This window comes from Coniophora puteana (assembly GCF_000271625.1).
Source record: "Coniophora puteana RWD-64-598 SS2 unplaced genomic scaffold CONPUscaffold_11, whole genome shotgun sequence".
Classification (NCBI taxonomy): Eukaryota; Fungi; Basidiomycota; class Agaricomycetes; order Boletales; family Coniophoraceae; genus Coniophora; species Coniophora puteana.
This window is the reverse complement of record NW_006913063.1, coordinates 1,021,974-1,048,927: the sequence shown is the minus strand read 5'-3', so window position 1 is coordinate 1,048,927 and position 26,954 is coordinate 1,021,974. Positions and strand designations below refer to the sequence as shown.

General features: G+C 48.3%; 7 protein-coding genes across 7 annotated transcripts; 5 read left to right on the top strand and 2 right to left on the bottom strand.

Moving 5' to 3' along the window:
• Positions 1 to 468: 468 nt before the first annotated feature.
• Positions 469 to 1,431, top strand: CONPUDRAFT_61993 (uncharacterized protein; the record flags this gene model as incomplete). The annotated part of the gene is made up of 1 exon (XM_007773613.1): positions 469 to 1,431. A coding segment is annotated over one exon (963 nt), but the record flags the coding sequence as incomplete, so codon positions are not given.
• A 2,738-nt stretch (positions 1,432 to 4,169) lies between these two features.
• On the top strand, positions 4,170 to 6,408 carry CONPUDRAFT_156984 (uncharacterized protein; the record flags this gene model as incomplete). Its single annotated transcript, XM_007773951.1, has 6 exons — positions 4,170 to 4,581; positions 4,639 to 5,048; positions 5,418 to 5,666; positions 5,721 to 6,103; positions 6,181 to 6,308; positions 6,362 to 6,408. 6 exons carry the CDS (start codon positions 4,170 to 4,172, stop codon positions 6,406 to 6,408), a joined length of 1,629 nt encoding a protein of 542 aa, XP_007772141.1.
• A 4,190-nt stretch (positions 6,409 to 10,598) lies between these two features.
• CONPUDRAFT_156983 (uncharacterized protein) lies at positions 10,599 to 12,367 on the top strand (the record flags this gene model as incomplete). The annotated part of the gene is made up of 5 exons (XM_007773950.1): positions 10,599 to 10,703; positions 10,755 to 10,826; positions 10,881 to 11,528; positions 11,578 to 12,104; positions 12,154 to 12,367. The coding sequence occupies 5 exons, from the start codon at positions 10,599 to 10,601 to the stop codon at positions 12,365 to 12,367; spliced, it is 1,566 nt and encodes a 521-aa protein (XP_007772140.1).
• Positions 12,368 to 12,456: 89 nt separating this feature from the next.
• CONPUDRAFT_92166 (uncharacterized protein) lies at positions 12,457 to 13,812 on the bottom strand (the record flags this gene model as incomplete). The annotated part of the gene is made up of 2 exons (XM_007773949.1): positions 12,457 to 12,989; positions 13,044 to 13,812. The coding sequence occupies 2 exons, from the start codon at positions 13,810 to 13,812 to the stop codon at positions 12,457 to 12,459; spliced, it is 1,302 nt and encodes a 433-aa protein (XP_007772139.1).
• Positions 13,813 to 15,603: 1,791 nt separating this feature from the next.
• Positions 15,604 to 17,223, top strand: CONPUDRAFT_62226 (uncharacterized protein; the record flags this gene model as incomplete). The annotated part of the gene is made up of 2 exons (XM_007773632.1): positions 15,604 to 16,995; positions 17,044 to 17,223. The coding sequence occupies 2 exons, from the start codon at positions 15,604 to 15,606 to the stop codon at positions 17,221 to 17,223; spliced, it is 1,572 nt and encodes a 523-aa protein (XP_007771822.1).
• A 3,744-nt stretch (positions 17,224 to 20,967) lies between these two features.
• On the bottom strand, positions 20,968 to 25,262 carry CONPUDRAFT_84140 (uncharacterized protein). The gene is made up of 20 exons (XM_007773948.1): positions 25,161 to 25,262; positions 24,937 to 25,101; positions 24,664 to 24,886; positions 24,452 to 24,616; positions 24,321 to 24,402; positions 24,036 to 24,270; positions 23,900 to 23,988; positions 23,620 to 23,841; positions 23,467 to 23,570; positions 23,333 to 23,414; positions 23,121 to 23,279; positions 22,901 to 23,071; positions 22,468 to 22,846; positions 22,278 to 22,405; positions 22,074 to 22,229; positions 21,820 to 22,023; positions 21,652 to 21,763; positions 21,417 to 21,595; positions 21,211 to 21,360; positions 20,968 to 21,158 (listed from the first exon to the last, which is right to left on the bottom strand). The coding sequence occupies exons 1-20, from the start codon at positions 25,246 to 25,248 to the stop codon at positions 21,090 to 21,092; spliced, it is 3,162 nt and encodes a 1,053-aa protein (XP_007772138.1). The 5' UTR covers positions 25,249 to 25,262; the 3' UTR covers positions 20,968 to 21,089.
• A 169-nt stretch (positions 25,263 to 25,431) lies between these two features.
• CONPUDRAFT_61634 (uncharacterized protein) lies at positions 25,432 to 26,953 on the top strand (the record flags this gene model as incomplete). The annotated part of the gene is made up of 3 exons (XM_007773581.1): positions 25,432 to 25,831; positions 25,882 to 26,292; positions 26,343 to 26,953. 3 exons carry the CDS (start codon positions 25,432 to 25,434, stop codon positions 26,951 to 26,953), a joined length of 1,422 nt encoding a protein of 473 aa, XP_007771771.1.
• Between the last annotated feature and the right edge of the window lies 1 nt (position 26,954).

Below are 26,954 nucleotides of genomic sequence, written 5' to 3'. Positions count from 1 at the left end.
GAAGATGCAACCAAAGGTCAGAAGGAAGCCACCAAATTCATTAGGGACATGAAATATGAAAGATTATTCGCGAGCACTCTTGACAGAGACACACTCGAGTGCAATTTAATCTTTCAACATGCGCTAGCAAGAATTAAGGTGCTAGAAGATGAAAACAAAATAGCTAGAGAAAACCTAGTGGATGCCCAAGACAAAGTCCGAGAAATGGGATGAGAACCAGCTCCTCATTTAGGAATTGGAGCACCAAGGACATGGCAGCAGAGAATTAAAGAATCTTGCAAAAAGGGAAAAGAACCTGACAGGGGACAAGGAAGTTCAGGCAATCCAGGAAATCCAGGTGATCCAGAGGACCCCGATGATCCAGACGACCCCGGCAATCCAGAAAGACCAAATGGCCCCGGTCCTAGAAACCCAAGAATTCCTACTAATTCAGGAGAAGGAGGCAACAAAAATAGAAAACCATACGCAAAGGAAAAACACATCGGAGATCCTACTCATTTCGATGGGAATCGAAAGGATGCAGTTAGATGGTTCATCTCTGTCAGAGTATATTTAGAAGAAAATCATGAAATATATGACATGGACGAATCATGGGTTAAGTTTGCCACTCAAAGGATGACCAAAGGCACAGCACGAGAATGGGTAGATTCTTTTTACCAGAAAGTCATGGCAAAAGAATACCAGAATAGACAACTGGGAAGTACCGAAAGTGCCTGGGGAACATGGAACAAATTTGGTGACCAATTTTGGTTATCATTCCAACCCCTAGACCAGGAAAACTTGGCCATCTTGGAAATGCAAACCTTAACTCAGAAGAAGTGCCGAACTTTGGATGACTATATCCAGAAGTTCCAATCAGCATTCATGCGATCCAATTTACCTGATGGAAAAACAATCGTTCAGATGTTTATGAGAGGTTTAGATCAAGATCTTGCGTTATCAATTATTAACCAAGGAAAACCTCCAGAAACATTAGCCAATTGGATACCCAAAGTAACGGAAGCCTATAACTGGCGAAGACAATACTCGGTAGCCTTAGGACACAAATTACCGGAAGCATCACTCTATAAAAATCAAACATCCCACTCACATAATCATGGCGAAAATATGTATCATCAGCAAGATCCCAATGCCATGGACGTGGATGCAATTGACTTCCAAAAGTGCAAGGAATACAGGAAACAGGGGAAGAGCTATTTATGTCACAAAATGGGACATATGCAACACGAACATTATTCCGAACTAGGAGGAAAACTACCACCAGTACCAGGGCAGCCAAAAGAACCCCCGAGAAAACAGAACCGAAACAAGGGAAACTTTCAACAATGGAATAACGGTAAATCCCAAAACATCCGAAAAATCGACAACAATGAATCCCTTAATGCCACCGACATAGCAGCCGAAGAAGATACTGATTCCCAGGATTTTTGAATGGGGAATCAGAGGCGGATCCTCACCGGATAGCCCCTATCTTTTCAGGGATCCAGAACCATAAAGGGTTTTATTTACCCTTTCAAACACAAATTGGAGGTAGATTCATAGAAACCAAAGCATTGATTGATAGTGGATCTCAGCTATTGGTCATCAACGCAGAATACACTGAGAGGAAGAAATTTCCTATCAGGGAACTAAATGAGACAATACGAATCCGCATGGCAAACGGAAATACTCCGGAAATTAAAAAGAGAATTACGAAATTAACTTTCAAACTGAAAGGGAAAAACTTCACGGAAACATTCATAATCACAAAACTCGGAATGGACGATGTTATCTTGGGTCATCTGTGGCTAATTAAGAATAAGATCTCCATCAATTACGAAAAAGGAATTTTACGAGTTCCTGATGGACGTCACATCCAACTACTTGGTCTAACCAGTGATGATTCAAGTTACCGAATCAGCAAACTAGTTACTGTTCCGCCGGTTCTCAAGAGCAAAGCACCAAACACATCACTTTGACAAAAGATTCCGAAACAGTTTTGGAAATATGAAGATGTATTCAGTGAAGGAGAATTCGAATTTCCCCCAGAACAAGAGTATGACCACCATATTGAACTCGAAGATACTTTCAAACCTCAAAGGGCGAAGAATTATTCAATGAAACCAGAAAATCAGAAAGCTCTAGAGGAATTTATTTCGGAAAGTTTATGAATGAAGAAAATTACACAATCTAAGTCATCACAAGCAGCACCCTTCTTTTTTGTTAAGAAAGACGGAGGTAAGCTTAGGCCTGTTCAGGACTATAGATATGTGAATTTACACACGAAAAAGAACACTTATCCACTGCCAAGAATTCAAGATCTCTTCGATAAGCTAGTAAAAGGGAAATATTACACGAAGTTCGATCTCAAGAATGGATATAATAATATCCGCATTAAACCCAAAGATTGATGGAAAGTGGCCTTTATCACTCCTTTAGGCCTATTTGAACCGAACATTATGTATTTTGGGTTATGTAATTCTCCAGCAACATTTCAAGTGTTCATGGACAACATATTTCAAGACCATATCAACAAGGGATGGCTTGTAATCTACATGGATGACTTACTCATTTTCACGGAGGATGAAGAATCCCATGACGCATACATCAAAATCGTACTCGATGTGCTGAGAAAGCATAAACAAATCAACCCTGGGACGCGAACCAGAGGTCCGGAACAAATGGAAGCACGAGGATAAGAAACTCTACTACAAGGACCGACTTTACGTTCCACCGGAGTTAAGACATGATATCATTCAACGAAATCATGACCTACTGCATGCAGGACACCCAGGAAAGTTCCAAACACGAGAATTAATTGCTAGAAACTTTTGGTGGCCAGGTATGGCACAATACATCAACAAATACGTTGAAGGATGTGAAGAATGTCAAACCCAGAAGGTTAACACCCATCCAACGGTACCACCCTTGAATCCAATAGCGTCATCAACGACAAGACCATGGTCAGTTCTCAGCTGTGATCTAATTATGGATCTACCCGTTTCAGGCGGATTTGATTCTATATTGGTCGTGGTCGACCACAGTCTTACAAAGGGGGTAGCACTTATGCCTACGACTAAAGAAGTCACCTCAGAAGGGATAGCGCAGTTATTTTTCGACAATATCTACAAAAGATTCGGACTTTACAACAAAAAAATCTCAGATCGAGGTCCACAATTCACCTCGGAGTTCTCAAAAGAACTCTCCAGATTATTAAAATATGATCTTGGCCTATCTACTGCCTTTCATCCTCAGACAGATGGTGAAATGGAAAGAGTGAACCAAGAAGTAGAAACCTATCTTTGCATCTTCTGTGAAGGTAGAGCAGAAGAATGGAGTGAACACCTGACAATGGCTGAATTCGTGCACAATAACCACGTCCATTCAGTAACAAAGGAAACACCCTTCTTCCTCATGATGGGATACCATCCTAGCCCAATTCCTGAGATCATGGAGCAATTGTCAGTCAGCAATGTTACTCAGCAGTTAGCAATCATCGAACGTGCACGTCTAGAAGCACAAGCCTCTCATGATTTGGCAAGACGAGTTATGAGCGAGAGAATCATGACTAATTTCAAACCATTCAATGTGGGAGACAAGGTCTATCTTGAGTCGAAGAACCTCGACTTAAAATATTCTAGCCGCAAGTTCAAACCAAGAAGAGTAGGACCATATGAAATTATTAAGGTCATCAGTCCCATTGCTTACCAATTGCGATTGCTGACCAAGTGGAAAATACACAATGTCTTTCACGCCAGTCTCCTCACTCCAGCAGTTGAGAATAGGATATACGGACCCAATAAACAATTGCAAGAGCCAGAGATTGTAAACGGAGAGAAACTCTACAAAGTAGAGGCCTTGGTAGGACACCAAAAAGTAGGCAGAATGAACAAGAAACGTTGGCAATTCCGTGTTAGCTTCAAGGGAGAGCCAATAGACACTCAGCAATGGTCGGACTGGAAGGAACTAGTAGATTGGGGTGCGAAAGAAATTCTGGAGGAGTATATAAACTCTCGTCCTCAAATCTTCAAGGACGACAACCCACTAGCGAATGCCCCTTCTTCCACCACTCAAATACTTCATATCCACTCCCCAAGGTGAGACTTATGTCTTCCGACTTGAGGATACCTACTCACACCGCGGCTATGAACTCGAATTTTACTACGAGTCACCCACGGCTAACAGCTACTATGTCCTCACCGATCACTACTCGCGGTATCCCTACCTACCCTTTCCACGACTGCCTTTTGCGCAAATCCCTCGAGGAATCCGCCGACCTCGAGAGCTATTTGGCAACCCGGACTGGTCACGATCTCTTCTGGGCGCCATACATGCACGAAGACGTCAGAGAGGTCTCCATTGGCACAACCTTTCAACGCGCCCTCCGCCACCTCTTTCTGGCTCTCCAAGAGTCATGGGATTTGGAGTGCCCGCCGGCCGAATCAATCCACGAAGACTCTACGCAACAGTTCATTGGTTCTGTCCGACAACTCCATTTCAACCTCCACCATACCTGGGCGGAGCTCCTCAATCTCCTCCGCGCTTTTGGGGGAATGCAGCGCCTCGATCTCTTGAGAAACGACATTCCTCCTTGGGACTGTCGTGAGTTCATTCAGGAAACTTTTAATTATAGTACCACATCTGACAGTGATGATTCAGACAACCCCAGCGGTGATGACAATGAGGACCGCGATGAGGACAATGAGGATGAGAACACCGATCTGAACAGCCAGACGTTGAGTTCGACGTCTTCTCAGATGTTGGGTTCCCAACGTGAGTACTTCACCGCACCCAGCAACATTTTCTCTTGTCCATCTACTCCCTATCCATCCGCTCCTTATCCACCCATTCCTTATACCAATGGCAATGGTCGCCACACTCCAGTTACACCACCAGATGCTGACGTGACCATGGTTAATTTAGCCAGGGTCCCGTTCGCGCCCACATCGATCTACCCTGCCCAATTTGGCAAAGGTAGGGATCCCCTGGAGCACGGCTGGACAACGATCAAGCAGGAGGACGTCCTCCACTGGGTTCGCAAGGACTCGAATCCGTTTTCAGACGGAAAGGTATGTCTGATTCATAATTATCCTAATTGCTGGTGTTCACAATTGTTGGCGTTCCTTTCTCCAGTATCAATTCGTCGTGTTATACTTAGACTCGCACCCTCGCATTCCTTTGACTTTGCACGCACGTGATTAGTTCATTCTCTTTTATACACGTGTTCATCTCGTTCGTAACCTCAGTCGTTCTCCCTCCACACGACTGAGGTATGTCCTGCATGTTCTGTATACGTTTCACTTGTCTTACTCATGTATCCTAGTCTGTTGTTCTTCACTAGGTACATATCTTAATATCAGTTGTTCTCCCTCCACACGACTGAGTCTGTTGTTCTTCACTAGTTCTAACAACAATTTCCTTGTAAACTTGGCATTCAGGACTCCGAAGACAAGCCAATGCTGGACATCGACGAAGTTCTCAACGACAACATGATGCCCAGCTTGCTGCCATCACCCGACGAGGAGCTCCCCGTCGTCAACAACGAGCTTGCCCTCTTCAAGGATGAGCCTTTCAACATCTCGCTCCCCGAGGTAAAGCAGGAGGAGCTCAATGAGTTTAAGGTTCCGGCACCAATCCCCGGCTACGTCCCTTCGGACAAGCTGAACAAGGTCGCCATGGAATATCTGGTAAGCGGCACAGAAGATTCATTCAAACGCTTTACTGAGCAAGTTCAGCATCAGATTGACACTCTTCGTCCTATGTTGGAACCATCTCCCAAGCCCCCTCATGAACCGTCTCCGGCAGTCAGTGAGGTAGGTCTTCATACTCCTCCTCCCACTCCACCCACTACTCCTCGTTCTCCACCCATCATCCTTCCTGGTATTCAAAAGTTATTCCCGCCTAACGCTTTCAAGTCAGGAATCCTTCGATCTGGACTTGCGCCGCTGTTCTACTCAGCCTCTTCTCCAGGGATTCGATGTTGGCGACGACTCCATCCGGGCCCCTCGGACCCGCAGTTGCTCACCAAGATATTCCCCAACTGGAACTACGGCCGCCCCATCTGGATCAAGAGGCGCAACATTGGCATCTCGTGCCATGTCTGCTGTCAGGAGGGTCATACCAAGTGGGAATGCGGCAACGTCCTCTGTGAGGGCGGATGCGGACGCTTCGGCCCCGGCCATCCTCCTTGCCTTTGCCCAGCACAAGCGCGCTCAAGCACCCCGGCCTGGAGAAGATCAGCGACGTCGACGCGGATTTCGCGAGCTCGGGTATTGACGCCTACGCCGACAGAACACCGTCGCGGATCTCGATGCCTTATAGACCAGCAGGTACGTGATGTCATTGAAAATCTTATTAGACCTATCATTGATGCCGGTACTAGGACTGAGTCTTAGGAATGTCGAGAACTGTAGGCAGTTCTCAGCTTAGTGGGGAGGTACTGTTACGATCTGTGTATTTCACTCTTTGTATCTGGACATCTACTAGTATCAGCAACTGGACACTTCTAGTAGATTCAATTTCATTCTATCTTTTTCCTTGTAATATCTTGGATTCCTTATGAATCCTGACGGCTTGATTACGAACCACAAGTCCTTATGACTTGTTTTCTTTATCAGCGCATTGTATTAGGATTAGCAATAATATGAATCCTGATGATTCATATTACTTCTTTCTCAGTCAGCGACTGACTGATTTCTTAGCAACCACTGTAAAATCTTACAAATCACAGTGTCATTGCAACTTGGTAAGCAACTAGTAGAAAGGTATATAAACTCGCATGTACGAGGCCCAAACGCCTCAGACTAGTTCTACCTCTATTACTACAGACAATCGTTCTCACTCTAAGATCGTAGTTGCGGACTACCGATAGTAAGACAACACAAAAGATAAGATAGTAAAACTTAAGAAATCAGTTCTCTTCAAACCTCATACGCAAGGCGTATCATCAGATTCTTATCAGAACATCGAGATAGTAATCTACGAGGTTCCAAACCCTAACAGAGTATGCCTAGCACCTCTGCAACACTCCTACACCTATATGACAGCTGGTGGTAGGCACTTGATATACCTACTTGACCGAGACCATTAGGAATACAAGAAACAGAGATAATCAAGAGATGACCATAAAACATGATAAGAGTAACAATAATTCTGGTTGTGAGTCTCCTGGACACATGCCCAAGGGGTGGCGGACATGCAAAATAAAACCACAGGTTGATATTTTTCAAACCTCAGCCAGGCTTGAACTAACTAACTATAAAGACAGGGGTATTTCCATATATAGTGGGAGCTACATGTGTAAGGCTGATGTGAGGAGAATTACATAGTATCTAGCTGTGTGCCTTCTTCCTGCCTCCCTTGATACATGCCTTGCACGCCCATGTTGCTGCCTTCCATGGAAAGAGAGTGCTGATACATGTTACATGATACTATGAAATATAATATGAGTACTTTGCGAGCAAACCACGAGTGAAAATATGCAAAAGGGCCCTCACCCAGACAGTCTCACAACCACTCCATGTACATTTGATGATGTCCAGATCAGTCTTTTCAATGACAAGCCCACAGAAACAACTGTTGAGCTCATCTGCATTGTGAACCTTACATTTTTGCCCAGAGCAATGGTTGGCATTGCTTCCAGCCTCTGGTGTGGGGCTACCTTGAAGCAAGGCAGCAAGCCTCGACAATCTGGGAGTAGACATGTTGTCAGTGCTCAAGATTGTTGCTTCTCAAACCACTCTTGAATCCCCTCAACCACTCCTTTTTGTGCTAGGTGTCTGCACATCTAACACAGTACACCCTCCTGTGGTGCCTTGCCCTCGCACTCAAGCATACAAAGGTGTAGTATTCCTTGGTGCATCTCAATATCCCAAGGGAGGGGTCTGGCAGAGTGGAGGGCAAACAGATAGATCAGGAAGGGGTTTTTCCCTCAGGGATAGGCAAGGGGTATCCCAGGCACTGGTATGTCATCTCCTTCCTGTGCATGACAGTCTTGATGACCATAACATTGCTGTCCAGGTCTACGGGATTGGCAGGCAAAAGAGGTGCATTAACAACACTTTCACTGCATTCAGTGCAGCTGCAAAGGTCAATGCACATTCGTAACAGGAGTAGATGCTGACATACCATATTTCCAGTGCCCAGAGCATCGCCCCAACCTTCCCTTTGAGTAAACTCCCTTTCAGTGCCCATACACAAACCTGTGTTGCTAGCCATTCCACCACCCCATCCATCCCAAACAGCCCACAATGTACCTCAAACTAACTAAGTATACCCCCGGTCTGGAATTGCAGCTCCGCCACCCCCTTGCACATGCCAGATACCCTATCTGAAGTCCCTTACCTACCATCCCTGGGCTACTCAACAGTGGCCAGATATTATATCCAGAGCCACCCACTTTCTGTCATAGGCTGCACCTGTGAGTGACCTTAAACTAGGGGAGTTACTGCACATGCAAACAAGGAATGATGATGAGTGAGAGAAACTAACCCTAACCCTAGATAGGGCTTGGGCAGAAGTAGGTGCCTCAATGAGAGGACTTGAGACTTAGGTTTTACGAATAGAGCTAAGGGAAAATCCCAAAAGAACTCTCTTGGAGTTCTGGGTCATTGATTGCAGTCTTATATACTACTGGACAGCTGTGCACAGACCATGTAACTAAAGGTAGGGCTCCTGCCTAATTAGGAATACAAGTACTTAGTAATACAAGCACACCATATTGTGTGATCCTTATGCCATATGATGTCATGGTCCAGACCTATCATGTACTTGGTCATGGGCCTGCTTATGTAATAGATAAGGCCAAAGCCTGGCCATATCAAAAACAAATGTGATAGATAATGTGTTGTTTGTCTGAGTTAGGGCTAGCAGGAGGCATTTTTGACAGCACAAATGTGCACTAGATACCCTACTTGGAGCCTTTTAGCTACAGCTAGAGCTGCTCTGACAGCAACCAGATATCCTATCTGGAGGGATCCATCTGTGTGTCCAGTGTTCCAACTAGCCAGAGGGGATTAGAAATACAATGAGCTTGTCAAGGTGCTCTACTCTCTATGACACCATGCCAACTGCCTCTTGACTAACCTGAGGACCAAGAAACATGCATTTCTTGAGACAGCTGAGGCTCAGCTGTCTCAAAAACAATCAAAGAAGAAGACTTCAACCTCAGAAGGTCAAAACACTGAAATTAATGGGGCTGAAGTGGAGCAAGGGCATGAGCACAAGGCTGAGCATGGACAAGGCAGGGATCTATCTGAGACACAACTCAAGGGCAACTGCAAGCTATCACATGGAGACAGCAAGGGTAAGCAAAAGCAGACAGATGCAGCCATCAAGGACATGGAAGTATGTTGTGAAAATGTGCAGGATTCTGGGATTGAGGAGAGTACTGGAAGACATCCTCTTTTGCTGTATCTGGACCCTCTGTGAGTATATTGTTCATTTTTCATTTTTATACTTGATGTTTATCAACAGTGCTCAAGTCATGGTGCACACAAAGGACTCAATGATTAGGTAAGTCCATTTCTATGATTATCTGTAGTTGTGTTCCTGATAAGATAGGGGTCGTGGGAATCCCGCACCCTTAGGTAAGCGTCGGTGCGCCCGTTCTCGCCGTCGAAATGGGATCCGACACAAGACACTTTACTGCATTCAGACACCTAGGACTAGCCACTAAGAGGATAGACATGAGGTGCTAGGTTTCTAATCTACAAAATAACGCGCACAAAAAAAGTTATTGGATGACTTTCCGTAAGGTCTAGGATTTCAGATTATCCTCAAACTCTAAAAGCCGAGATGCTGCTGTCAAAATGCTGTCAAAAACTGTCAAAAATCTGAGAATTCGTACTCAGCTGTCAAAGAAAACCGTCCTCAGACTCGATATCTAGAAAGGGGGGGGGGGTACCCCCCCTTTCTAGATGTATTTTGTGTCCTCACCGTTGTATCGGTGCACCTGTCAGGTTAGCTGATGTCTTGCGTGACGCGCGACATGTGTAACTTACATTCCCACGCACAGTGTCTCTTGCCCTCAACGTTCAACGTTCAACGTTCACCTGCGACCACTTCGCATCTCCCCATAATGTCGAGCTCCTGCTTCAACTAGCCTGCCCATAGGCATGTTCGGCAGGGGCTACTTGGAGAGCCTTCGAGCACACGCTATACTCCCCCAGTCACCCCTGCCAATATGAGCATGCACCCGGCCACCCAATAATGTAAGTCATCATGTTTCTGACGGGCGCAATCCTATGCCACGACCACAACTGAAACCTTCACCCTACGCAGCTGCCCTTACAGCACCATTACATGTGGTTCTTGACATCGGTAAGCCCTCAAGTCCTCTTTTTTTGTGCCCCTGGCCAACTTCTTGGTGCTCATGGCCCCTCTCCCCTCGAAGTTTTTGACAGCACGAGTCAAAACGGCGACGACGGCGAAGACGAGTCGACTGCGCAATCAGAGGAACCACAGCAACGCCAATTTTTGACCCTGCAAGTCGAAAATTTCGTGTTCGGAGGCCGGTACAAGTGTAGGCAGGAGAGGAGGAGAAATGAGGATAAAAGGTGAGCCTCTATGCCCTCCGAACCAGCATCAAACTTACCATCTGCCTCAATCTCCCCTCAAACATGTCTGATTACCCCCAGCAGCCCTTCTTCATTCACCCCACCTCCGGAATTTGTTATCGCCAGCTCGCTGACAGTTCATGGGTTCCCGACCTCCCTCAGTCACAGGTACGCTGTCAACTGGCTTTTATCTGTTCATTCGTATTCACACCCTACAAGCTTCCCTCCCTCCGATCTATCCTTGAATCTGACACGCTCACCCCGGACCAGCGTTTCGCTAGGACTTTACCAGTGAGCACATTTGCGCTACACTAACATCTACATGTTACTGATCTAGCCCTTTAGGTTTTACCTATGCCTGCAGCCACCACCACCAACTCCCATCACTCCTCTCTCGAAAACGACCACGACACGCGCACTCCGTCCCATCCATCATTCGAGAACGGCCACAACACCCTCAACCCTCCCTTGCATATCACCTCCGACCACAGCACCTCTCTCTACCACCCCACTCACGAGACCGCACGCAGCGAGGCAGCTGCTACTGGTGCTGGCCATGCGCAACCTCGTAGGGGCACTCCTGCCACGCCAGAGGACGATAGCGATGACCAAGCCATCATGGCTGGCCTGTCCCGTGAGCTCGCCTCGGCTCATCAGGCAGGTGGCTCACGCCCCTCTGCTCCTGCCAAGGCAAAAGCGAAGGGACGTGCCGACGTGCCCCAGGCCAGTTCATCAAAGCGCAAGGCCCCACACGACGCAGCCGACGAGCCAGTGGACGCAAAGAAACGAACGGCACCTGGCTTCAAAGGTCGCATCGCCGGTGCCCCCAACTACAACAACACGGATGTCGGCGAGCTCCTCAGCATCGTCCGGGCAGTGCTTCCGATTGGTGGGAGGGCATGGCAGGAGGTCGAGCGTCTGCACAACGAGTGGGCAGAGTCAACGGGGCGCCCAACTCGCTCCGCGAAGTCCCTGGAGGCGAAGTTCAAGCAGGTGCGTGCTTGATTTATGTTTCTAGTTCGTTTTCTAATGAGTCTTATAGCTTGTTTGTATTCGCAAGCCAACGGGCTCAGCAGAGTGTCCCCCGCATGTCGAGGCTGCCCAGGAAATCGAAGACCTTATCAACGAGAAGGCCGGCACACGCGATCTCAACGATGATGAGATCGTGGACATCGCAGATGCCAGTGACGACGAGAACAGCAACCACAACACCAATGACAAGGGCAAGGGCAAGGCCAGTGAGCCCGGGCCCTCCACTGTCTCGCGTGGCCGCAGCCAGGCCCCCCGTGCTCCTCGTCACCTTGGTGCCGACCTCCTCCAGACGATTTCGGCGTCACTTGACCCCCAGGCCCGAGCTGAACGCGAGGCTGAGCGTACTGCTTGCTCACTCCATACTGCCCATACTCTCCACCTCTCGTCGCAGCTCCGGGAGGCAAACACAACTATCAACAACCTCCGCAACCTCCTTCATGAGGCTGAGCGACGTGCTGACCGGCTTGAGCTTCGTGCTCAAGTTATGGCCGATCTGCAGCAGCCTGGTGCGGGTGCGGGCCCGAGCTCATTTAACAGGTGTGTACATTTACTTTTGTGTTTGTTCTGATTGCTCACATGTATGTAGACTTAATAACATTCTCAGCGATAGTACCAATCTCGAGCACACGACCCGTGTCCGTTGTGTTCGATATGCCGATGGAGGTGCTGCCACTGTTGTCATCAATCCTGGTGATGACGAGAACCAGGGCCTTGATGATGAGGGTGTGATGTCGTCCTGGGATGAGGGTGTTCCGCAGCCAGAGGGATATGAGCGTGAACAGGAGGGTGACCATGAGTAAATAGATTTTCGTAACTATGACAAAAATTCTGCTACTGCTGCTTATGACCTTTTAGTACCTAATACCTTTTCTTGTACATAGTTTGTTTGTTATACATGATGAAACCGAGCAACACGATCAAGTCGGCGTTGCTCACCAAACAACATATGTTCAAAATCCCTCCAAACCCTCTCCTGCTCCGTTTTCTTCCAAATTGGCATATATACTGACCGTATCTGATTAATCCCCACAAGACGAGCACGCACATTACTTAATCGTGCACAAACCTCAAGCAAGTCTGCTCGATCAGTTCCTGAACCAATGTTGAGTGGAATGCGAAGTCGGCCAAAGGAACCTTGCAACGTCCGCATGCCCCATTCGGCAGCCTGTCGAAAGGATACAAGTTGAGCATCAAATGCGAGAACCTGCTGGCGTTCTGCTTCATTGTGTGGAAGGCGCTGCCCAGACTTCATTGGGGTTTTGATCCGACCTGCAATCTGCTCAGTTCCCCTCGGAAATGCTGTGTCAGCCACAAGATAAAACCCGTCGGGTGTTTCTGTGCGAAGGAATTGATAAATGGGCTGGGCAACACGAGAATCATGCCAGCTTCCAGGTGCATTGATCCTACACATGAGAATAGTCCCTGTAGCAGCTCTGAGTATAATCGAGGTTCAGTAACATTGTCATATGGACATACCATCAGGTCCAAAGGCAAAGACACTGCTGACAAAATGGTCATGCAACCATCCATTATATGTTGCATTCTCAATCTCATCATCATCGGCAGTCTGCACGGGGATGTTGACACCATCCATGACTCCAAATGCACCAGTCAGAAGTGGGTGATGCTCCACAACTGCATCGTTCAAGATAAAGAACTGATCTCCCTGTGGCCAGACAATTGCTGCTTCGGGAAGATGGCGAAGCGTGCGTAGAAGGATTCGCATTGCAAATCTGATATACCGTGAGACTGTAGAGGGAATGAGTGCGAAGATCTGCATGAGACTTGTTTCCCGCATAGTAGAGTTCAGGTAGTGGAGGACCAGGCCAAGTGCTCCCGCAGCATCAAGTGAACGACGGCCAAGTCGTGCCCGGCCTTGCTGATTGGTGTCATCTCGGGGAATTGGGAGGGCATTCCACTTGCTACCAAAGCCGGAAGCAAGGATGTAGTCAAAGGTTTCGACATCCACACCCATTGTAGTGATGTAGGCCCGTCTATTCATGCCAGCATAGAGGACTTGCCATGGTGTATCAGCACGAGGATTTGGCAAGAGATCTGCGCGAACAAGATAAAGCCGGTGCTCAAGCCGCCTCTCATTGCGCAGAAGCCGTGATTGCTCTGCTCCCCATAGGAGCAGACCAACTGCCGTAATCAGGCGTGTTTCTTCTTCTTCTTCTTCTTCTTCTTCGGCTTCTAACTCTATCTCCAGTGCCTGCAGGAGCACTTCGTTCTCGTAGTCGTCCATCTTGTAAGTGATTTCAGGGGTTATTATGTCAGATAAGGCCTGATAAGATCGGTCTCAATTGTTTTGACAGCATATTTCATATTTATTCTAGGATCCTAGACTTCTTACGGACACGCACGCTGTAAAATTCAGATTCTAAATCCATACAAAACTCCGACGATTAAGGTTTGAGGACAGATCTAGAAATTCAGACCTTACGGAAGGTCATCCATTAAGTCATTTTTGCAAAACAATCCTTAAGTGCCTAGATTGCATTTTCAAGGTGAATGGCGCAATGTCGCCTGGGGAGGCCCTTTCGATTTGTCGCATCACGTGACCTACCGGAAGGGCGACCCGGGTCACATCAGATCAATTTTGCGACGCAGTGGAGGATGCAAGAGATGCATATTCACCCTTAGACAGCCACAGGGATGCCTCGCAAGCCACAGCGTGCTGTAGCTAGCAAATCTAATGGATCATTGGCCAAGAAAACATACAAAACTCATGTCGAAGATATCTCAGATCTCGACAGCAGCTCCACCAACCATCTCTGCCCTACAACCGGGCACTGTGCTACCTGCTCACCAATGCCAGCCCCCTCTGCTGCTGCTCCTGATCCGTCTTTGCTCATTGAGGGCTGGGATGTGCAGCTTGGAGATGAGCTCCCGGACCTGGACATTGATCAGCCAGAGGAAGAGGAACTTGAAGGTTTTGAAGATGACGCACCCCAGATCATCACAGAGGGTGGGCTTGACTCGTTCACTCTCTTCTTGCTTGAGGCCCAGAAGCGAGCACAGGAGGTCGACAAGAGGAAAAGAGACGTACTTGGACGGAAGAGGCCTTCAAAGTACCACGGAAACTCGGTCAGAACAAAACAACAGCAGTTGAAAGCTGGGAAGGACTTAGCAGCCAAGGGGTTCTACAGTGTCGGGGCATTCATGAAGAGGGTTGGGGAGTATCAGAAGGAAAAGGAGCAGACGGATACCAGCACCTCAGCAGCAGGTGATGAATCCACGGGGGACGAAGGCATCACCACGAGGCGAACATCACAGACGGCTGAAGGCGGACACATCGAACCTGTTAAACACAACCATGTTGAGCATGTCAATCGCATTGAGTGCGCCAAACGCGACGGTATCGATTGCATTGAATGCATTGAACGCCTCAAACACATTGAATGCGCCGAGCACATTGAGCACGCCAAAAGCGACGGTGTTGATCGCATCGAACGCACCGAACGCGCTGAATGTGACGGTATCGATTGCGTCAAACGCCTCAAACGCTTCAAGCGCGTTGGACGCATTGAATGCAACGGTATCAATCACGTCGAACGCCTCGAACGCCTCGAACGCCTTGAGCGCCTTGAGCACGTCAAATGCGATGGTATTGATCATATCGAACGCGCTGAACGCGTCAAGTGCGTTGAGGGTGGACAGGGCGAGCTGGTCAATCATGTCGAGGTCAGTATCTGTTTGAAACATGAGGAAAGCTGGGCACTCACCAGTATCATGCCAGGTTGAACAGTGCATGGTGCCAGTTAACGAGCATCATGCCCATCTCCAAGCAATGCTCGAGGCAATCTCACGCGAATGTCTCCCGTCCGACACAAGCCCTGAGACGTCTGTTGATCGTGCATTGAATCAGCTCAATTACAGGGACTTTCCTGCGCTGAGTCAGGCTGCGGCTCACCTGAGTCTTCTCAGCAAGGACAAGAAGCATGATATCGTATTTCGTGGACGTCTTCTCGAAATGGTTGGGGCCCTCAACCTGTATCTTGACTCAACACAAGCTTATACTTGGCGAGAGGCATCCATGGTCATCTCAAGATCACAAGGGCATGGTGCAGCACATGCTCGACGCATCAGAGACTGGCTACACACCTTTCTGATCACCCAACAACTCCCTGTTCATCGCATCGGCCAACCAAACACCTCCCTTCTTGATGACAAGGATTTTGCACTTGCCATCAAGCTTCATTTGCAGTCGCTTGCCGGAAAGCAGCAACACTTTTGTGCGCAGGATGTTGTGGATTTTGTTGAGACGGATGAGATGCAGGAGAAGATGAATAAGGCAGGTTTCCCACGCCGTACAATCTCGGTGCGAACAGCATGCCGGTGGTTGAAGCAACTTGACTGGCGTTTCGGACGGCGGAAGAATGGGATGTATATTGATGGCCACGAAAGGGAGGATGTTGTTGAATATCGCAAGGCATTTGTGAAGAGGTGGATGGAGGAGTACGAGCCAAGGATGGTCATATACGACAATGATGGGAATGTGGTGAAGACACCGGAGGGCTTTGTTCTCCAGGGGAAATATGCGGGCCAGCGGTTCCGTGTTCTTCTTGTCACTCACGACGAATCAACATTTTATGCAAATGATTGGCGGCAAACTGCCTGGCTTCACACATCGTCGAAAGCCACACCTCAGCCCAAAGGCGAGGGCGAGTCAATGATGGTGTCGGATTTTCTCGTGCCTGAATGGGGTCGTCTCAGGACTGAAGACAGGTCAATTCATTTGTTTACACTTCTTCTCATGCTCACGGGTTGTACTAGTGATGCGCGTCTATTCTTTTGGGCGGGTAAAAATCGAGATGGCTATTTTACGTCTTTTGAGCTACTCGCCCAAGTTGACCGAGCCATTGACATTTTTGAGGAGAAAACCAACGGTTTTGCCACTGGCCTCTTCATGTTTGACAATGCCCCCAGTCATCAAAAACAAGCACCCGACGCACTGTCTGCCCGGCGAATGCCGAAGAACCCACATCCGGATTGGACAAGTGCCCCAGGTGCACCTCAAATGCGTCCAGGGCAACTGCCGGATGGTTCTCCACAGCAATTGTACCACCCTGATGACCACCCCACCATGCCGGGATGGTTCAAGGGCATGGAGCAGATCTTGAGGGAACGCGAGCTTTGGCAGGATGGTCTTAAGGCCCAGTGTGCAGGTTTCAAGTGCAAGCCCAGCCAAACTGATTGCTGCTGTTGCCGGATCCTGTTTAACCAGGCTGATTTTATCAACCAGAAATCAGCCCTGCAAGAACTCGTTGAATCGCGTGGGCACATTTGCGACTTCTATCCAAAATACCATTGTGAGTTGAATTTTATTGAGATGTACTGGGATGCGGCAAAGTTCCAATATCGGAACACTGCCAAGACCTGCAGTTCTAGTGCCATGGAGAAGAATGTAAAGGCATGCCTAGATTCTGTTCCACAGCTTGCCATCCTTCGGTAAGCTGTTGAATCCACTGATTAGATTATTTGTTTGACCTTCTGCATACGCAGATATGCTAACCGTGCAGCACGCTTTATCTCAGCATATGCGGGAGGGCTCACTGGGGCAGAACTTGCATGGGTTAATCGGAAGTATTCAGGCCATCGTATACTCCCTCAATTCATGATCAATGAGGTCAAAGCATCTCTCGGCTACATATAATAGAAGCAGATAAGTTCCTGGCCACTTTGCATTGTGCTGTCAGGATCACAAAAGTTGAAACTTCAACATTACGAGGGACCTGCTGCAGAGCCCGGAGTTTTTCTGAGCCCGGTCCATCCCAATCCACAATTTTGTTGTCACTATAGAGTCTGAGCTCGCTTACCTAAGGGTGCGGGATTCCCACGACCCCTATCTTATTCTATTAGTCTGAGGTTGCCCTCTGTTTCTCATGTGTCTCCTGCCATCAACCCAGTGCTCATAAATTCCTGCCCTGCTGCTCCTTCAGAGGCCTCTTTGCCAGATATGTGTGCATTTTTAGCAAGGAAAGAAACTCCTGCTGACTCAACCACTTCCTCTGTGAATCATGGTGTCAGCTCTGCATCAGCCAATGGCACCCATGTTGTAGGGCCCATTCTGCCAAGCCCAATCTCTACTGGGCCAAGTTCAGAGACATCACCAACTGTGAATTGCAAGGCTAGTAGGTTTGCAGTCCCCAGGTTCTATACCACAAAGTACGCACATTCTCTTTGTATTTATGTTGTATACTCACTACACTTAGAGGGGTTTTTGTCAGAGCATGGGTCACTGAGGATCCCAAACAGTGCCAAGACACTGGCCAATGGACACTTGTTTCCAAAGTATCTACTGAGGTGGAGGTACATCTTCTCTTGGTGTTACTTTAATTGCACTTATTCTTTCTCCAGAAATGGGAGAAGAAGGCAGCTGAAGAGGCAATTAAGGCTAGTGCACCCCCTCCTCACAAGACTTATTTCAAAAACCTTGATTTGTATGTTTGCATTGTTCTTGCACTGGACTCAGCATTTTTTTCTATCCTGGCACACCTGCTAGCTGTGTTTCTGTTGTATTGCTCTGCTATTGCTATCAGCTGTTTGCCATCATTTACTGTTGTTTGCTTTTATTTTGCCTTTGTTTGCTGTCATTAGGAGTCATTAAATGTTGCTGCATGTACCATTTTGGAACTGTTAAATGCATTATTGTGGTTGTGTATTGACTGAAACTGACTGCTATTGACTTCAGTTTAAGGCAGGCCAACAGAGAGCAACTGAAACCAACTGCATCAGGAACATTGTGAGTACCTGGTTTAGGCTTGTACAGGCCTGTATCTACTTTGTACAAGGTTGCCAGAGCTGGTGCCAGGGCAAAGTTCACAAGTCAATCAGAGAAACCAGAATATACTTGTTGTGTATTGACTAAATAAATGGGGTGCACTGCTGTGAAATAAATGGAGCAGACATGAGAAAGGAAAACAAAGGGATGCTGCAGACTTAAATCAAAAGAAGATTTTGGTGAGATTTGAATGCACAACCGCCTGAACACCATAGCAAGCATGCCATTGAAATTGTGACGTTGACTGCTGCACCACAACACCATTGAACTAACAGATAACTTTAGTTTATATAGCCCACATCTGCGGGACTTTTTCAATGGTATGCTTGCTATGGTGTTCAGGCGGTCGTGCATTCAAATCTCACCAAAATCTTCTTTTGATTTAAGTCCGCAGCATCCCTTTGTTTTCCCTTCTCATGCCCGCTCCATTTATTTTGCGGCAGTGCACCCCATTTATTTCGCATTAAATGTCCTAAATAGTCAAAATACAACATTGTTTTGCCTTGTGGTCTTGGCCGACCAGGCACAAGGCCTTGAAAGTCTCAAAAGTCCGTCCAGAAGGTCATGACGTTCCTGATGTGTCTAGTATTAAATTAATGAATCACTACATTATATACTGTAGTTTATCAACCTTATGTTCACAGTGACATGGGAAGTCAAGCTTGAACACACCTTCCATAACCATCTGTCCCCCTTATAGGTTCAGGGGGCCAAACTGGGGTGGACAGTTAGTTTGTGGTTGCTCAGGCTTCAGAGTTTGATTAACTCTCAACACCAACAGCAAAGACAATAATACTGTACTTTTTTGACCTTAGGTTTGGTCCCCTGTCCCCCCTCCCCACAAACCAAACCTACCGTGGGGGGACAGTCCACCCCAAGTGTGAGGTCACGAACTTAACAGGGGGGACATGCAGTAAAATAGGCAAAAAAACTGATTAAATTGATAGAAGATTTGAAAAATGCTACAGAATATTCTGATAACTTAAACCCCTACTGGTGTGTTTGTTAGAACCTCTGGCTAATTAAGCAGCATGTTTCATCTATTTAAACACCTACAGATTCCTGTAAAACACATTGAGCTTGTCCATGTTAAGGCCACAGTGATAGAAGACAGCACCTTGATCTTAATACAACTAGAATAGCCTTGTCAACACAGAGAGGACAGAAATATGGGGTAAGTAAGCGATATCAGCAGAGACATGCTGAATTCAAATACATTGAGTGCTTTGACTGGCATGGTTCCATTGAGCACAGAGCATGCAGTGGGAACAAGGCCCAAGGAATGTATGCGGTGGCTCGAGTGCATGTGCTAACAATTTCAGCTTGAGATTGATTCCCTTTGTGCCAATGTCAGGGATGTTTCTGAGAATGCTTGTGCCAGGAATATAGGCAAATGTGCTAGCAATGCCACCTCATGGTCATTTTTTTCAATTGGTATTGAGGTTGCTGGTGCAATCCCTCAACACGAACCTTGTCCACCCTCAGCTTGGCCCTCCAAACTTACAGGGGGGGACAAACAGTTAAGGAAAGTGTATTTAAAGTCCAAATTCTCACGCCACTGCAAACTTAAGGTCAAAAAAGTACAGTAATGGAAAATAAGGTGCTGTATACACTTTGACTAAGGTCCCAGCAGCACTCTCAATAATGTTCCTCATGTTGACACAAAGTGAACCAGCCTCAAGCTGGTCATTGGCACAGGTGCTCAGGCTGTTGTGCTTGGCCCTCCAATACTGCTCCCACATGCTTTATACTCATTGGTGCTTTTCCAGCTAAAGTACTTAACATGGTTGAGTTCCCACAGTCTCACTGATTGAGTTCTGGGGGCTCTGGGTTCTGTCATGGCCCCTGGCATAGATAATGAGCCTGATGTGGTCTCCATTCCCCTGCAAGTACCCAGATAGAAGGAACAACTTGAGCAATTAGCTGGGGTGTCTAACAAGCAATAATGGTAACATAGGCTATCAGAATACTTTGGATAGGATTTGTTTAATATTTTCTAGTAATTTACTCATATTTATGCCTATTGAAGGGTATGCATCAGGGACCTTAGAAGTGCCTGGAATGAGCTTGCCGAAGCCTGTACAGGGTTGTACAGGCTTCGGCAGGCCTGTACAACCGCCAAAAGCCCAACCAGGCCGAAAGCCGTTCAGAAAAAAAAGAAATTCACCAAGTTTGCTTTGCGAATGTGACTAAAACTGTGACATATCACACAAATAATGCGGGTCATGTAACAGCCAAGTTCATTCAAGTCCATGTTCTCAAGCCATTCCCCAGCTTGTAATTGTTACTCTGCAAGGGAAAGCAATGGTTAATATATAGGAATCCCCATGTAGGAGAATTAGCCTCAAATAAATGAAGAACATGGTTTTATGCATGGGTGTGACATAGTGTGACTGGCGACTTTTGGCCCAATTTTCACCAAGACAACAAGGCCGCCAAGATGCCTTCAATTTTCCTGATGTGTCCCCCTGCCTAAGTTTGATGGCCTGACTAGAGGGTGGCTGTCCACCCCCTGGAGGTTCAGTTAGCAAGGGGGGTGGACAGAGGACCAAACCTAAGGTCAAAAAACTACAGTATTTTAGCAAAATCAACCATGTGATTGCAGCTAATTTGGAGGTCAAAAATCCGGTGCTAGTTCACCTCTAATCCATATTAGTAAAATTGCTAAAGTTAGTACATATGGATATCAGACTACAAAACAATGTGTGGACTCAAGTTGAGATATACAGATGCTACAATCATTTCAGAGCCATGAACATGTCCTTGGACTGTTGCAAGTTAGATACCTCAGCCTCGAGAGTGTTTTTCTGCCAAAGGTGTAAGCCTCGAACCAAACAGAAAACAAGTCGCGCCACTAACCTTCTCAGCATTTGCCTCCTGAACTGTCAAAGGAACAGCAGTGGCGTAGTCAGCTTGCAACAAGATCTTCTCCAGCTTGCCAAGGTTGAGCCGCGCAAGATCCAGCTTCTTGTCGCATTTGGCTATCTCAGCATCTAGGTCGACCAAGCCCTGTCCAGAAGGTTGAGCACCTTCGCATGTAGTGCATACATATAAATATCACTTACCCGAACAAGGACGTGGGAGGTTATTTTCGACGTGACAACAGCAGACCCGCATCCCGGTGGTATCTCAGTGTTATCCCGAACAACGGTAACTTTAGTGCAGCCCTTGGTGAGAGCAACGATGGTGGAGACATGATCATCCATGAGAGCTTGATCGTTCGGGTTCTGCACGTGAATGAAGACTGGAGAACCGCGCTGTCTCGTTAGTAAGATATGGATAAAAGGAAAGTCGACGTACTCTGTATGTTCGACTGCAAGTTGTAAGACGCCGCCAACGACCGTCCCGTACGAAGCACGGAGAAGACAGTGTCGAAATCCTTCTCAGCGTCGGAATTCTCGAATGCCGAGTCCTGCAAAACCCTTGTTAACCACGTTCTGCAATGCAACAACTACTGGTCAAACCAACATTCTGCGGGTACGGCGCCAACATGATAGATGGCGTGCTGTCTTGAGGGCGACGCGGCAAGCGTTGCCAAAGCTCCTCAGTCACGAATGGCATGAAGGGATGAAGCAAACGGAGGCCATGGTCCAAACATGTGTACAGCGTCTGCTGAGCAGAAACGCGTCTTTCTGCCGACGCCGAGGCATCTGTCATGGGTTTCATCGCTTCCTAGAACAAATGGTCAGAGCCACATTCACATAGCCAGAGAGCGGACATACGATGTAAACATCGCAGAGCTCATACAACCAGAAGTTGTAAGCGGCGTTGGTGGCCGCCATGAAGTTACGTTCCGTGAGTGTCTTGTTGACCTCCGTCGCGGCGATGTTGAGCTTGTGAAGGATCCATTTCTCCACCAGACTTTCCTTTCCAGTCGGCTAGGAGACGTTAGCACATACATTGCGGTGTAAATTTAAATATTATACCTTAGCAATAGGCTCCGGGATAAAATCGCCCTCCAACTTGAGCATAGCAAACTTCGTGGCGTTGAAGATCTTGTTACAAAACTTTCGGTATCCTTCAACGCGAAGAATCTCCAAGTTGATGTCACGTCCTGAAGTCAACACATAACCACGTCAGGATTATTCACGCGCACAGAGGACCTCGAACTCGTACCTCCCCCAGAGTACGCACATAGCGCGAACCGCAACCCATCAGTCCCACATTCCGGAATGCCCTTCGGATAATCCTTCTTCTGGCCAACAATCGCCTTCTGAACCTCCTTTTCGTCCAGGTTGCCCTCATACAGCTTGTTGTGCAGATCCGGGAGAGGCAGTCCTTGGATAACATCGATGGGGTCGATGACGTTGCCGAGCGACTTGCTCATCTTCCGTCCGTGTGCATCGCGAATCATGGCGTGACAGTACACTTCGGAGAAGGGAACCTTGTCCGTGAGGTAGATACCGAGCATGACCATACGGGCGACCCAGAAGAACAGGATGTCCCATCCGGTCTCCAAGACGCTGGTTGGGTAGAATGTCTGGATATCCGCAGTCTAGAGAAAATTATGAGACCAGAACCAAAATCATCTGCAGCGCATAAATAATACCTTCTCTGGCCAACCCAAGGTCGAGAACGGCCACAAACCAGAAGAGAACCAAGTATCCAACACGTCTTCGTCCTGCTCGAGTGTGAACTTGGCGCCGTCGGCAACAACCTTCGCGCGCTCAGTCGCCTGCTCAAGCGTCCGGCCGACAACCCAGTTCTTGCCGTCATTAACCTTTACGAAGTCAGCGCGCGCGGTAAATAGTAGAAAGAGGCTTCCATACGTCATTCTGATTTCCTTCAATACGGACAAAGTACGCTGGACACCGGTGTCCCCACCAGAGCTGACGAGAGATACACCAGTCCTGGATACCACCGAGCCAGCGATGCCAGTCACCTTCCGATTGCTTGGGGTTGATCTCGAGTTCCCCGGCATTTGTACGCTATAATCATTGCTTTAGAATAAGGTGCGGTTTTGGACGATGGCATAACGCACCTGGAGCGCGGCCTCCGCCAATGGCTGGCAGTTAACCCACCATTGAGGCTTCAAGACGGGCTCGATAATATCTCCAGATTTACTGGCTCGGCGTCAGCTATGGTGCATATACGTGCTTAACGTAATAAGCTCACCTGCAGATAGGAATCTGCATAGGGTTGTCCTTTGTCTCAATAAACAGACCAGCGTCCGTAAGGGCTTTGATGACGGCAACACGGGCATGGAATCGTTTCATGCCCTGGTGAGATGTAAATAAACGATATTACACCAAAAACGATTTTACAGACCTTGAATTTCTCGCCGGCGTTGGCATTCAAGGTACCATCGTCATTGAGGATGTTAATAAACTCAAGTTTATGCCGCGTGCCGACATCATAATCGTTGGGATCATGAGCAGGCGTAATCTTGACAGCGCCGGTACCGAACTCCATGTCAACAACGATGTCGTCCGCGACAATGGGTATCCGACGGTCCACGAAAGGGTGAAGAGCAAATTTGCCATGCAGATGCTGAAATGTCGCATAAGATTGTGCCCAAGGGCGGTCTAAAGGGAGCATGAAGACATACCGTGTACCTGGGGTCTGCAGGATGAACAGCAATAGCAGTATCTCCAAGCATAGTCTCCGGACGCGTCGTAGCAACAATGATCTTCTCATCTATCCAATTTCAATAAAAGTTTCCTGCCATACGCGCGCGAACATACCTGAGCCCTCTATTTGGTACGCAAACGACGTGATGGCACCGAACTCGAACTTCTCTTTCGGGTCATATCCAGGAACGTTAAGCATTGTTCGTCCCGTCAACTGCTTTTGATCGACCTCGAGGTTGGAAAGAGTGGTGTTTAGCCTGACACACCAGTTGACGAGACGGTTGGCGCGGTATATGATTCCATCCTCGTGGAGCCGGCAGAAAGTCTCAACGACAGCTTTTGAGAGCATCTACCCTTAGGAGTTTAGCGCAATTTCCGAACAGTATGATCATCACGCACAGGGTTCATGGTGAACGCGACACGGTCCCAGTCGAAACTACCTCCAAGCCGACGCAATTGGTTCGTGATACGTGCTTGGTAGCTTGTACATTGTCAGACGCGTTGGAAATGAAAACTGTAGTGATGCTTACTCTTCTTTCCAGTCCATGACAGTCTCCAAGAACCTTTCGCGTCCGAGGTCATGACGCGTCTTGCCCTCCTTCTTGAAAAGGCGTCTCTCAACGACGGACTGAGTTGATATTCCAGCGTGATCGAAGCCAGGAACGTAGAGAGTGGTCTTGCCCAGCATGCGATTCCTATGGTAGATGAGTACCGCGAACACGGGGTGAAGCTCCATGCTCACCATCGAATCAAACAGTCTTGAAGGGCGATAGTGAGGGCGTGGCCCATGTGCAGACTACCCGTAACGTTCGGGGGAGGTGCAGGGATGACGAAAAGACCTTCTGGTTTGGCGGTGCCCTCTTTGGTCAACTGGGGCTTGAAGTAGCCTTGTGCCTCCCACCAGTCGTACCATGCAGCCTCGACAGCGATGGGGTTGTAACCGGCAGCCATAGGCTCAGAGAGGTCTGGAACACTTAGTGCTTGTAACGCATACAACCAGAATTATACAACTCACCCTTCTTCTCTCCCTTTGGCGTGAGGTTAACGAAGGCAGCCTCAGCTTCCTTCTTCTCCTTCGTGACTTTTGCCTTCTTGTCACCGGCCGGTGTGTTAGCAATGACCTTTGCCTGCTTGGCAGCGAGTTTTGCCTCCTTCTCTAGCCTCTTCGCCTCCTTTTTGGCTACATGTAAAGATTAGATCTCCGTGCAATAACACCGGACAGAGGATGGGTAGACGGACCAGAACTTTTCGAGGGTGCATTGGGTTCCTCGGGCGCGGGGGTGGAGGGATCGTTGGGTGTTTTTGCGCTAGGCGGTGTGTCGGACATCCTGAACGGTCTCTGGTGTACTCTGGTGAGGAGTGGACGAGAGAGAGCGCGATAAGTCGACCTGGCCAGAATCATCCGCACGAGTCAAGGTGATCTCAAAACCCGATTTGGCAGGGCTCATACACGTCCCTCGTGACTTTGGCAGCCCCGTCCTCGACGCTCTACTGCTCCCGAAGACATACTATGGCTCGCGACATTCGACATGCCCTCAGCCGATTTCGATTCACCCCCACCCTCGTTTGCATTCTCCTTGCATCGCTGGCCGACGCTCAGACAACGCAATCACTCTCCCTCAACTCCCTCACGCCCGTCACCCCAGATTCCTCCTCTCTGCTTTACCGACTGCCCTCTTCCTCCCAGCTCTCCGTCTCTGTTGCACAATGCTCCGACTCATCCCCACCAACCTTTTACATCACAAACGACACCTCAATAGCTGACCCTGGTCCATCATCTGGAGGCGACGTCTACCAAATCAATCTCAAAGATGGCTACGGTAGCTGGACAGGAACGGCTCCCAATGGCGCTGTACTATCGGCCACCAACCTCGGACAAACACCCTTTGAGATTGGCGTCACAGACTCTGGTACGCATGCACTCTGCACTTCTTCTAGGTTGTCGTCTAACTCTGTACAGAACCAATGCACAGACTAGCCGATGCTCTACCCTGGTTCGGCGACTCCACTTCCAACCAAGCGATCATCTTCTCTGCACCGTTCGCAGATATCCACATCGACCAGCCTCAGTACCCAAACTATACCCTTCCAGCAGCCAGCGCCTCCCTCCCCGACTCCCCTCCTTCCCTGACAAACTTCACGTTGGTAGTCGGCGACGCATCACTGACAACAATACCCCAGACAGGGTGCAGCCTAACGTCAGCTCAGACAGCCGGCAACATCACGAGTCAGCAGCCCTGGGTCAGAGATGAAGATGGCTGGAGATACCAATGGCTCGTGAGCGATCTCAACCCCAGTACCAATTACACCATGTACGTTATCCAGAACGGAACACAAGTGAGCGGCCCCCTCAACTTCGTTACCAAGTCCTGTAAGTACTTAATTGTACTCGTCCGGACACGAGCTCATACATCATCACAGCTGAATTCCCGTGCCCCCTTGCACACTCAATACCATGGTGCTCCAACGTAGCTTACGCCGTCCCACTGCCCCCATCACCAGACCAAGACACCGCATTCGCATACACCTCCCAAAACCTCCCAGACAGCATATCCACCCCCTTGCTCTCCTACATGACCAACTTCACCACCATGCTCCTCACCTTCGGCTGCGGCCGCGACCTCTACTCGCCTATCCAGACGTGCGCCAACTGCCAACGCGCATACCACCGCTGGCTCTGCTCCACCTCCTTCCCTCGCTGCACCGAGCGATCCCCTGCAGACACAGGCTCAAATGAACCCAACGCTCCCGTCTCAGCACTCCTCCCCCAGCCCAGCGGATCTCCAACAAGGAACCCTCTCTTTCCCAACGCTTCGTATTCCTATACGTCCCTCCTCCCCTGCCTCGAAACCTGCAACGCTGCGGACCGTTCATGTCCGTACTTCCTTGGTTTCTCGTGTCCAACCCCGCAATACGGCGCCAACATGAGCTATGGAGTGGGTTTCATCGACAGCGGCGACGCAGGCGTCATCGGCGAAGGCATAACAGGCACATCGCAGGATCGATGGGGCAATGTATGGTGCGGCGGCTAAC

Coding starts and splice junctions, on each gene's coding strand:
- CONPUDRAFT_84140 (XM_007773948.1), bottom strand. CDS start 25,248: ATGTCCGACACACCGCCTAGCGCAAAAACACCCAACGATCCCTCCACC. Junction 24,403..24,451: donor GTCATGGACTGGAAAGAAGA/GTAAGCATCACT, acceptor ACAATGTACAAG/CTACCAAGCACGTATCACGA. Junction 22,024..22,073: donor AGCTCTGCGATGTTTACATC/GTATGTCCGCTC, acceptor CATTTGTTCTAG/GAAGCGATGAAACCCATGAC.